Source organism: Trichinella spiralis (genome assembly GCF_000181795.1).
Source record: "Trichinella spiralis strain ISS 195 chromosome Unknown Scfld4, whole genome shotgun sequence".
Lineage (NCBI taxonomy): Eukaryota > Metazoa > Nematoda > Enoplea > Trichinellida > Trichinellidae > Trichinella > Trichinella spiralis.
Window position 1 is genome coordinate 5,286,241 of NW_003526943.1, and position 13,147 is coordinate 5,299,387.

The 13,147-nt window shown below is 31.1% G+C and overlaps 2 protein-coding genes across 2 annotated transcripts; both read left to right on the plus strand.

Annotated features, from left to right (window-relative positions):
• The first annotated feature begins 2,369 nt into the window (after positions 1 to 2,369).
• Positions 2,370 to 4,294, plus strand: Tsp_01313 (conserved hypothetical protein). Its single transcript, XM_003377080.1, is given in 6 exon segments — positions 2,370 to 2,449; positions 2,512 to 2,552; positions 3,052 to 3,090; positions 3,705 to 3,785; positions 3,853 to 3,976; positions 3,994 to 4,294. 6 exon segments carry the CDS (start codon positions 2,370 to 2,372, stop codon positions 4,292 to 4,294), a joined length of 666 nt encoding a protein of 221 aa, XP_003377128.1.
• A 7,464-nt stretch (positions 4,295 to 11,758) lies between these two features.
• Tsp_01312 (conserved hypothetical protein) lies at positions 11,759 to 13,072 on the plus strand. Its single transcript, XM_003377081.1, has 3 exons — positions 11,759 to 11,794; positions 11,969 to 12,393; positions 12,850 to 13,072. The coding sequence occupies exons 1-3, from the start codon at positions 11,759 to 11,761 to the stop codon at positions 13,070 to 13,072; spliced, it is 684 nt and encodes a 227-aa protein (XP_003377129.1).
• Positions 13,073 to 13,147: the final 75 nt, after the last annotated feature.

Sequence of the window (13,147 nt, forward strand, 5' to 3'; positions counted from 1 at the left end):
CACCTGTCCCTGTAGGCCGAAAATCCGGCCACGCGACTGTTCCCATTGTATTCAATCATAAAAGCGGTGTCAGTTCATTCATACACTCTGTCAAGCATCCTCCGTCACTTTTGTCCTCCTCCTACACATGTTCCTCGACCGACTCGAACAATTGGCTACGTCCGCCTTACAACGCATTCACATTGTCAATGACCGACTGCCACTCTCTCACAGTAAGCGATGGCCGTGGCACTTATTTACAAATATTTTGATTCCCTCGCTCAAGTACGTGATTATGGCCCTTTACTAAACACATCAACGAAAAGTGATAAATAACGTCAGTATCATAAATAATGCTTTTTTTAATTTTTACTCTGCTTTTAAAAATTTTCCCTTACTAGAACTCAAAAATATGTGGTATCTGAATAATTTATATTATAAAATGACAAAGTAAAACAAAATCTGCAATAAGTGAAGCAGATTGCAAAATAAAAAAAAACAAAACTTTAAATGCTTCTTAATAACTTTTTCACAATGTAACTGTTTGTGATTCTTTTTTATAATTGTTTATGGCTGCACAAACAATATGATACGCTAAAACAAAGATGGCTCAAGTAAAACTTGTTCAGAAAAGAAGAAAATATTCAATTTGATAGACAGGATAGCTGTCTTTGAAAACTCAAGGCAATATTTAATAAGGAAACCTGTTTAATAAGTTTAATCACAACAAAAAAGATGAAATTTTAGAAAACAACACTTACATTGACATCAAAACCACAGAATAATACAAACATCAACTACGAAAAAACGCAACTGTGTAGAGCTTCATTTTTTTTACATCAGTTACACATATATTATGCAACTGCGCATATAATTCGCTGTTCCTGGCATTCATAGCATTTTAAAATTGTTACAAAAAGCAGAGCATAGTTTAACCATACTTATATTAATTGTTGAAAAAGATGTATGGCGCAAACTTCTATAAAAATAATATAAAATGTATGTTCTAGTCTTTTTAGGAAGCTTTAACTGAGCTTTCTGTTTCAGTGAATAATTAATGCTTGATATTATTAAATATTTAATTATGAGAAATTAAATTTTTATAATTTGTATAATTCGATTAGCAGTTGAATTTTTAAAGTAGGAAAGGATGAAGTTTTTCACTTACTTGAACAAATTTTTAATGAAACTATAAAATAAATTTTTATAGTAAAAACTTAGGCTAAATTTTAAAAGTTTACTTTTTTGTGTGGTATACTTCTTTAATTAACCTTGACAGTAATTTGTGTAAAATTGTTTTCCTTTTTTTTATTTTGAAATTAAAATTATGTAATGAATTGCATAATTTTTAATAAGTGATGATGATTGAAATTTTGAAGCGTATGATTTTCAAAGTGTAATTACTGAAAGATATTCAAAACTTCCGCAACAGAAGCTCACGTACGAGTTGATCGAAGAATAATTTTGTCAGTTTTATCAGATGTTTATCCACTTATTCTATCCAAGCGACAATTATAATTGATATTTAGATAATGGATCAGGCGCAAATTGCAGCCTACCATGTCAGCCTGTTGTTGAACATATACCAACTACAGTAAAATTGAACTCGTGCTGAGAGCTGCTCATTGACATCAAGAAAAATTGGCCTTTCAATCTTGTCAATCAGGCAAAGGCAGGCAATTAGGGATTAAAGCGACGCGTGCCAATGATGGAAAGAGTTGGAATGGGAGTGATAACCACTACTGATAATGATTGAATCATTTCCGTTACGTATTCAGATCACAGACATGATCTTTTGAAAATAAGATACACAATGGAGATTGTCTTAGCCGGACGTGCTCAGTTGGTGCGTTTGTTCGATAAGAATCTCAATAAGATCGAAAACTAACCAATCAGAGTAGGCACATTTTAATTGTCACAGTATGATTACATTGTGAAGAGCCACGCACAGATTACGGTAGAAATTAACTAGGTGTTTTGAAATATGTTTTTATAGTTCGATGATCATCAGAAAATTTAGCATCCCATTAATAAAGTTAATGGCCATTTTTAAAACTGTTATATAATTCATATAATTAATCTATGAATAAAACTTATGATATTATAATGTGTTCTTTTTTAAAACCATTGAAATTGCAAGAATTTACTTTGATTCAATTATTATTTAATGTCATGAAATATTACTATTTACTAAAATTTTACAGTCAATTAATTTTAAAACTTAAAATATTTGCAAACAAACTTCTGAACTGCTAAATCTCAGTTCCTTGCAATGAAATAATTAATATGTAGTAATTATTTATCATTTGAAATAAAGCGTGAACGCTGCATGCCTTGGTTATCATTATTATTAGCATATAAAAAGAATATTTTTAAAATCATACATACATATGTTTATACATGTATGCGTGTGTATACAGCAACAGCCTTATGCAATTGCTGCAAATATAAATTGTTATATTGCCATGCCGTTTTTTGATCCATTTTTTAAAAAATTAACAGCAAAACATATACATTTTCAAATTGAATTAGGCGACTAGTATTAAAATTTATTTACCGTGATTTATGTGCAGGTTTTTGCATATCAGTGTTAGTATTTCTTATAAATGAATCTTTTAATGTGGAAATTTCATTGTTGCTTTTCAGTTTGCATTGCTATACAAATTTTTAAAATCGTCTTTAAATTATATCATAGATTTGATAAGTTTTCAAAAAATAAATCATTACTTTAAATTTTTAATGCGTTAAAAAGTGCATAATGAGCAAATCTGCTGATTTTAATGTGTAAGCTGCAAAATACTTGTAATGTGAAACTGCATGAAACTAAATAACTCAATTCATCATAAATTTCAAAATAATGATAATTATCACAAATATGCATGCTTTAAAAAATGAAATGACTTTTTAAAAAGAAATATCTGACTAGTTAATAATTAATTTTGTGCATACTCTTCAGATTGACGCAATTTATTGAAATATTTTAATGAAAATCAATAAACTGTCCAATAAAATTATCCAAAAACTCATTATTAAATTATAATTAAAAAGATTTATTATTTTAACTTTATGCAGCTGCAATGTTTGAAATTGAAAGCTCTGCTCTGGAGAGGCGTTATATAATGCAAAATATTTGCATTCACTTTTGACAGCATGAATTTGAAATATCAAAAAATAACACGTCATCAGAATAAAAAAATGAAAACCAGTTTTACTGAAGAATGAATCTTTACAAAAAAAATAATTTAAAATGTCCAGAAAATACTCTTTTACAGTATTTAAAAAATATTTCTTTTTGAACGTAGTTTGAATAAGAAATATTGGCATTCTAGTTTGATCAAGATGTCACAAAAGGATTTATCGAATATGGCAAATTTATCAGATTAATGTAACTTGAGTATTTCTTGAATATACTCAAACAAATGTCTTAGTGCTAAAGTTAGTTAAAAAACAAAGTGAAATCATACCTGTCAAAGAAACATAAGTTGAGAATAAGCATAGAAAATTTCACTTTCAAAACTTATTTCTTTGTCCGTGTGATTAGTGCAAGTAAAATGTTGCTTTAAATGCAACTGGAAAGATAGCAAGATGAGCAGATTTATAAATTTTAAATATCAAAAAAATATAATAAAATCGATGCAAAGAAGAATATTCAAATGATTTGAGCAAGTGAGTAAAAGTTGAAATAGTAGCACTTTGATTTTAAATAAAATATGCTTACCAAATAGAAGTAGTAGTAGTAGTAGTAGTAGTAGTAGTTGTTGTTGTTGTGAATATTGAAAAAAGTAAAAAATTGGACAAAGTTCACAGTTTGTCCATTTGAGCGCTTAATTCACTTGATGCTTTCCGTTAAGCTTGGTACTGCTGACGGTTAAGCAAGCGAAGAACAAGTAGCGTGCATTGGAGGCAATGGGACGATTGATGAACTAAAAGAGCAACGCCGACACAACGTTACCGGCTGGACAAAGCAGCTTTTGCAATCAATGACGTTTTGTCAGTCGTAACTCAAAACTGCAGAGCTTGCCTGCTATGGCAATTTTTGCTTTTGCCTGTCAAGTTTTTCTCACGCTTTGTATCGTTTGGGAAACGGGTTTGCTGCGCATCAAATGACCCACTTGGACTAGAGCTGACAACAACAACAGCCTCTGGTGAAATGAACTTAGTTGTGACAGTGACGACGCCCATGATACATAGATCGAATGGCATTCCTGTCCTTAAACTGGAGGTAGAGTTAGTTCATAAAAGCCGGAGGCTAGAGTGGCAACAGGCCGACCCTATATGCATTAACAATTGTTCACAGACAATGTTCACTAGCTGACATAAAAATGCATCAAGGTAAACAAACCGGTCTCATTCACTACAATAGCAACTCAGTGGGTTGCTTTACAAAAGCTTGCAGTGTTTGTGTCGCGTATCATCAATATATTCCAATTCTGAAATGATTCATTTATTTGTGTGCTTTTCACTTTTTCAACTATCCAACATTCACGTAGTCACAGTTATACGTGCTTTGACACTTCTTCTCTTCTTCATCTGTTTTCCATTTCTTTATCACATTCGCATATTTTTTCTTCATCTCATACTGTTTTTGCTGCACTGTCGATGAATCCTTGAAATGAAATAAAACTTTGCAACATATGGTTATAACAAATATTTATCAAACATAGATGACATGATAATAAATGATGAATAAATAATTTTTAAGTGAAAACTGTTACTACCAGAAGAAAAGATGCAACACTTTGGCAGTACATAGAAAATGACACTTTTAGGTTGCATTATGGAAAATTGACTAGACAACATGAAAAGTTAATAAATTATATCGAATAATTCATTTTGATTTATTTTGGTTTTTCTTCTTCACAATTATTTGCTTCAACTACCAAATTTGAATATTAAATAGTATAACAGTACTCACTTGTAAAGAGATGAGTGTATGTTAAATTCAAAATCAGAAGATAGTATGCACAAGACTTTCATAATTTATTTATATTTTTAAAATCTGATAAAAGTTGATTTCACTTGTATTCTAGGGCATTTAAAGTGAAACAAATCAAATCACAAAGTATAGCACAATCTTGAAAGATTTGTTGATGCGGTCATCACTGACATTATTTTTTGACTTTTTCAGTTTTACAATGTCAAATTTGAACAAAACAATTTTTTATGCATTTTTAGTCAGATGATGTTAATTCAACATTTGTGCACATAATCAAGATTTTGAAATAATGATAATCAAAGAAATAATGATATTATAAAAAGCTACCTTATATAACTTTAAATTTATTAGGTTATAGCACATTCAAATTGAAAAAATGGGCAATTATATCTTATAAATCAAAGCTTTGCACTCATTAATATTTTCTGCAAATAAAATTACATTAATGAATATGAATGCAAGTATTTTGCAAGCATTGTGCTGCTTAAACAAGTTCAACAAGCTTTTCATAAGTAGCAGTTAATAATTTTGTTTGAACATATAACAATAAGTGAAAATGAATAAATAACCTTTTCACTTGAAGCGGCAAAATCTGCTTTCCTCAAAAAACATTATCCTCAGCACTTAATTCATCATTAAATTATATATTCAAGTTATGAAATGCTTTACTTTGAAATGTTGGAAAATTTATTTATAAGAAAACAGATGAACTGTTTAGTAGTACAGGTTGTTGTACAGCTGGAACGATCATATTATAAATGCATTACTTATAAGTATATTCTAAGTACTTTTAATAGCAGAACTGTTCTTTTTCTCTTGAAAATAATTGTAAACTTTCATTTGAAGTCCATCAGAAACAAATTGTCATTATTTGAACAAAGCATAATTATTTAATGAAGTCACTATTAAAGCCTGAAAATTATTACAACACTGTATTTAAAATATCCTTATGCATTTTTTGCATGGATGTAAAATCTTTAAACTTTGCTTTCCATTCTGAATGTCGGATAATACTGAAGTTTCAAATAAATTTTTAAAAAGTCAAACTATTAGCTTTTATTTAAATTTCAGGAAGATTTGTTCCAGTTGTTCAATTATGTTCAAGTTGTATGTTACATTTTTGCAATAAACATTTAAGAGCAACAAATTTTATATTAAAAATGAAATATCATAATCAGTATGCAAAATGAAATAAAATAAAAATTGTTGTTGATTAATTATTTTTTTACGACATCAGTTAATTGTTATTGTTCAATTTGAATTGCACTTTTATTGGCAGAAGAAGTGAATAACAGCAATCTTTGCAGGCTATTTTATTTCAAATCACTCTAAATTGTCGTAAATTTCAAGAATACAACCTTGATTCAATTTTCAAGTACCGATTTGTGATTTATGGCATTTTGAGCATTGTCAGCTGCACGCGGTTTTGCCACAGCAATACAGCGCAATGTAGCTGTGGCGGAAATGGTTTCACAAAAGTGTTCAGCTAATGCAGGTCATTTGAATACTTGCGTGAAACTTAATTGACTGCAGCGAAAAAAACTCATCAAAATTGAAAATACACCGAAGCTGATCAGGATGAACAAAGAACGACCGTTGCACTGATGAGATGATCTGAGAAACCCAGAATGACCAGATCTACCCAAATCACAGCTAACAACTAGCAGGGATGATTCTTTTTTTTTGAAAAATATCAATATGAAGTACAAAACATGCTCCCATGGAAAAGAAAAGAAATGTGCATGAGCAAATTGATGGAAAATACAATGTACAACTGTACAACGAATGACAAAGCGTAAAATGGATTACTGTATCTAAATCTTATCAACAAATTTTGCATTTGCGTTTTTTGCATTATTTTCTATTTAAATTTTTTACTCATATGAATAAATTATATTATATTCTTTATAAATAAAGAAAAAAATTCAAATAAAAATAAAGCCATCGTAAGATTAGACCTTTATCGTCAACTGATGAACAATTTAATTGTGGAAAATATGAAACATTTTTTGTGTTAACAATGTTCTACTGTACATGTTCAACTTGCTGTTGTTTTCATAATTAATTATACATTTCTATTTGTCTGCAGTGAGCCAATTGGAACTATTGCTGGTTGAATAAATGAAAGAAAAGACAGAAAAATGAAAAGTTAAAAATAATCTTTACTAATATTGAAATGTCAATGGATAAAAGCGCATTTTAATGCTATCTATGATGCTACAAAAATTTGAAATTGTTTATAAAAAGCATATAGTAGCTAGATATGAACTCACTAAAATCCACCGTTCACGCACTTTTAATTATATAAATTTAAGAAGAAAACTGAATGCTGAGAATCTTCTTTCACAATGTTTACATTCATTTGAATCATCATATAGTAGTAGATGAAAAAGCAAATTCATTATGCAGACGTAATTTGAAATATAAATTAATTAACCATAAAAAACAACAATCTTAATTGATTGTACTTTGTAATATGTCAGTATATTTAAATAAAAAGCAAGGAAAAAACATTGCTTTTGTCAGATGTAAAAGTTGGGATGTGGTTTGAATTTTTTATTTAGAAAAACATATTTTAAATTAAATAAAATTACATTAAAAATGTTTAATCGAAATAAATACATGCAACCTGTTGAAGGTTTTAAGATAATATTCAGAGTGAAATGAATTCCAAAGAATGAATTTACATTTTTATCAAAGTTGAAAATTTAATAAATAGTCAATATCTGCCCTTAGCATACCTTGTGATTATGAAGAAAAGATTTGTGAAAAAAATATTGCATATTCTCCTGTTGAAAAATAGTACGGGATGAATAATAAGAGTCGACCAGAACGGTGAGCATAAGGAGCGGCCAGCAGTTTGCAGCCATATTTTGCCGACTGAGCTAATTTTGATAGTTCACGTTGTCTACCTTTTATTGTATCGTTTTAGCGGTGCTGTTAATTATTGTAATCACTCTAATTTTGCATAATTTATCAAATTTCTCGCCGATGCTACCAAAATTGCTGATAATTTTCAACGTGCCGCGCCGACAAATGGGAGAAAATTATTCCGCGTCCGTAAGGCATAATGCACCATAATGAGCACGAGTGGTAAAGTGGATGATTTGGAAATTGGGTCCCTTCCTGCAAACGCCAATGCTAGCAATAATCGTTATGCTCCAATCGAGCTGGGGTCGCAATTTTTGCAATACAGACAAAAAGTTGTCCAGATTAAAAATAGATTTCATATTATTCGCGAAAACCTGAATCGCTTCGCGCCAAGGCTCTGCCTCCCTGCATGAAAGTCAATTGCTCTTGTTCTAGCATGCTGCTGTTCATTTTTCCAGCTTAATTCATCATCAGTAAATTGATATTCATTAACAAAAAAATTCAAAAAAAAAGAAGATGATGATGTTGAACCATTCGTGGGCGTTTTTTATTCCAGTTTCAATTATTAAATTAATCAATGAGTTGTGGGAATAAATTTAAAATAATTCTGAAATTCTGCTTATCAATATATATATATATATATTTCTGCATAATAATAATTATTCGACAAATTGTTGTAGTCTTTGAACATGAAATGGCTTGGTTGGTAATCATTTCTTTTGCCCGTTACTTGTTCCAAACTTGCACGCGTGCAATTATGAATAATGGATCATTCTCTTTGCAATTATTTAATCAATAGCAACGTAGACGTTAGCGACCAACGTGGAAAGCGCGAAACGTCATTCATTATTCAAATTACCCACCTTGAACAATTGAACGGCATTCTAATTGTTGTCAAGATGATTAGTCAATTTTTATACTTGCCAACCAACGCTGAAAGCTTTAAAACATCAAAAAAAAATTCAAAAAAATTATTCAGTTAAAAAATAAATATTATTTTAAAAATTGAAATGAAAACAAATTATTCTTTGCTTTCCAATGATGGGATAATTTTTCATGGCATATTTTTGTTTTCAGAATAGATTTTTGACCATCAGACCAGGATCGACGCATATTCATTTTTTGACATAAAATTTCACAAGTGAAAATAAATGATGATAATTCAAATAATTTTAAAAAATTATTCCCATTATTTTACATTTCATTTCACGGCAGTCAAGTTTGCAACTTTCAAATGAGCAGTTACGGTAAAATCTTACTGTATAAATTTTTTCAATAAAAAAATTTTTTTTCATCTCTAGTGAATTGAATATTATTAAAATAATTTTTTGTTTTTCATTTTATTATGAACGATTGTTAAAAAAATCTTCACTGATTGCACTTGAATTAATTTCATTTATACAAAAAACACAAGAGCATCTTATTCATTGATTTATGTCGACATGACACGAATTTTGTCATGACAACAACCAATCTTTGTTGATTGACTAAAGTATGAAAAAAAATTTTTTTTGTTTCAAATTCTGCATTGCCTTGTAATTTCCTTTTTCAAAACAAAATTTATTCTTTTATATTTGTATCTTTCATCATTTTATTCATTGTAATTGATTGTCTATTTTTCATCTTTCAAATGATATTAATAATTTTTTAATGATTTATTCAGAAATAAATTTTATCACAAAAATGCTTTTCCTTTATACAAAACGAATAAAAACCATTGAAATTATGAACAATTGCTGTATGACAAATAAAAATCAGAAGCTAGAATTGAAACGGAATTTGTAAGATTTTATTCAATTAGGTTTTTTATAGTTTAGTGAAATCGGTTCGTTAAATTTCACGTAAAATAAATTTCATAACTAAATTGGTAAAAAATTCAGTTGCAGAGCTACATTGATCGCATGATTAATGTTCTCATAATTTTAATTTACGAAAGAATGAAATAGAAAAGTAATCCTTTTAAAAGGTAAAATATGAACTACATATTGTTTGCATTATTTTAATTTCTATTATTAAATGAATGAGACAATTATCAAATGTTTCAGTAATCGAATTTCATTTTTTAAAAAAACTGTCGAACTTCTTAAGCTATTGATCTTTTACAAGTCATACGGTTTGTTCACTTGTGACAAGAAAAAGGAAAATATACTACTATGAGATGAAAAAAATTTATAGCTCTGAAAATCCAAAAAATTAATTTTTTTGAATTACTATTATTATAGTAAAATGGCACAAGTTACAATTTAAAAGATAATAAAGTTGTTTACCAATTTTGCAGACGATTAAAAATCAAAATAAAATTAAACTCAAAAATTCATTTTTTTTAATAAATTTATGTTAATTTCAAATATTAATAGAATTAATTAAAGTAAAAATGAATTTCAATTGATTGAAAACAATTGTCAGCATTATCGCTCTTCATCATGTCCAGTGATGTTTCGATGAGATGCAAATTTGAAAATTATTTGAAATTGTTGTTCTAGAAATTAAGAAATAAAACAGCGTACATGTTTTACAATGGTTATTATTTCAATAATTTTATGAAGAACAGAATTTATAGTTCATGTGTGAATTGTAATAATATTGACAATAGCTAGTGAACAGTTCAATATTGCATTTGATGATTGCATACAATCTGAATAAATTGCGTACGAAATTCAAATTATCCAATTAAATCAACAACAGAATAATAATAATTGGAAAAAATTTTGTAATGTGAAATTGAACAGTCAGTCCATCAGTAGCAATTTTCAACGGATGTCATATGTATGCCACATGTGAAATAGTTGAGCAAAACAAAACTACGAGATGTTTGAATTAAAAGCTACCATCAAATATACATATTTTGATAACTTTGTTTGTTGAAAAAGTGGCATTTTACATTAGCTTGTTTTCTTTTGTATTGCAACGCCATTTATAAAATGCAAAATGTCATGAAATTAATAAATACAACAGCAACAACAATAGATTAATAGAAAAATCTTCAAAAATTCATCATGATCACTTTTTAATACGAACACAGTTGTTGTAAATTTAAATTGAAAATTGTAAATTGAAATTATATTTAAAAGTTTCGAGACATGACAAATAAGAATAGAATTAATTCTTTGGCTTTGTCGAACCAGTTTTTCCTTGTCGAAAAATCACTTCGTCACCACAAACAATCAACCGACAGTTGGAAAGTTTGATTCAAATGAAAAATTTAAATTCAAATAAATATCGAAAAAAAAGAAACGGGTGGGTTTGATGTTTGTTCTACAAATGAAAAGTGCCATATCAAGAAAGAAGTTCAAATTTATCATTTTTCTCTTTCTTTTCACGCCCGACATTTTTCTTTCAAATCACATCAAATAAATTATCAGTTGTCAGAAAAATTAAATATTATATTTTGAAAAACAACACTTTTTCACTTTTTCCCAATCACCACCGACAGTAGATTTGGCACATCCTAATCCTCAATTTTCGAACAGTTGAACAGCAGAGAAAAAGAGCAGTTGACATTTTTACAGTCAGTTGGTTGACTTTGTCAGAGGTTGGATTCTGTTTGTTCAACAATTCGCAGTCCGTCGTCTCGACACAACAGACAGACAGTACGGACGACAGGTCGACTGGAAAATATTAATAATAATAATAATAATAATACCAAATGAGAAGATATATTTATTCGTCTGTCTACCTGAAATTTTTTCATTGCAAAAATTCATCAAACCAACCGCAAACAAACCATTTGCCAGTTTTGCAAAGTGGGACAGTTTAAATTTTTTATCTTTTTCAAATTTTCACTTGTGAATCAAACGACTTACTGTAAAAGACGGACGAACAAGGCGAAAAAGAAAAACAAAAGCAAACAAAAAACAACGCTTCTCTCGCTATTATTATTGGTCAGGTTACGACCAACCGGCCCCCGTCTTTGTCCTTGAGAAAGTCGCGTCGTAGGCGTCGAAACAACAAAAACACAACAAATTTTTCTTTATGCAAATTAAAAAAAGTCACACCAGAGATCGACCGGTAAAAAAATATGAAAAATAATTAATACACATGAATGTTGGAAGCTGGAAAAAAAATCGCATCCATTCTTCTTACTACTACTACGAGCGATGAGCAGTTGTTGTTGTCGTGATTTTCAAACATTCCTTGTTACTACGGTAGACGGTAGTAAGTTTTTTCTTCGCATTACACCAGTGTGTCTTCGTGCTGGTTGACCATCATCCAACCGCGGGGTCGTTCGGTGTGGGTCGACGGCACCACGTAGACAATGATCGCGCAAAGCACGTTGACCAACAAGCAGGCGACGTAGACGGCCGAGCCGGCCACGGCCAGCCAAAACGAATATCCCATTTTTTGCTCGTAAACTTCGGTCAGCGTGTGCAACATCCGGTGTTGGAATTCGTTGGCCACGTGGAAGAACATGATCACCGCGCTGCAGGCGAGCACCATGCAAATGCCCGTGTTCACCGCCCAGAAGATGTACGCCACTCGGATACAGTAGGCGCAGCAGAACATCGACAAGCCGACCAGGCCGAGGCCGGCGGCGGAGCAGAGCAACGCCAACGTGGTGACGTGGAACCAGTGGTCGTTGCCGGTATCGGCCACCGGCGACGCGGGATGTTTGTCCAATTTGAAAGTGCAAGCCATGCCCGGATTGGACTGGTGCACGGCCAAATTGCGATCGGTCCCGTAAACGCAGTCCATCCATAGACCGTGCTCACGGTAAGCGTGCATTTCGGTGACGTTGACCACTTGCCAAGCCGGAGTGACCGTACCGGCAACTATCAGACCAATGCCAATTGTAGTCAATATTCCACCCAAAGCATGCAGCGTCAACCTGAGCACTACTAGACTCTGTTTCATCATCTACAACAATGACAATGGATGAATATGAAAATTGAAAAAGTAGCTCGTTCAAGCTTCATACCGAAATTGAAGCACGCTTGCTTATTTTTTCTTTGCTTCTGAGAATTAGTCGTGTGAATGAGTGAACAAGTGAAAAGTGTACGGTACGTGTACGTGTGTGCTGTGTGCGTATACCTGCGTGTGCGTGTGTGTGTGTATGACGCTTGCAGCAAAACTGGTCTGCGTCCTGATCTTGCAGTCGATCGTTCTCTACTTGCCAATCGACATCAACCTGTCACAATTTTCCCGCCATCGTCGACGATGACTCATGCTATTTGTTCACCGAGCCGGAAAGCGAACCTCGACCCAATTCTCCAACGGTCATTGTCGCCGTTGGCTTCAACGGCCCACTTCACGCCCTCCACTGGAACAACTTATGCAGCTTTGTGGTGAACGAAAAAAAAAATCAAACTTATTGATTGAAAAACCAAAAAAAAAACAAATTCAAAACACAATCAATTTAATTAA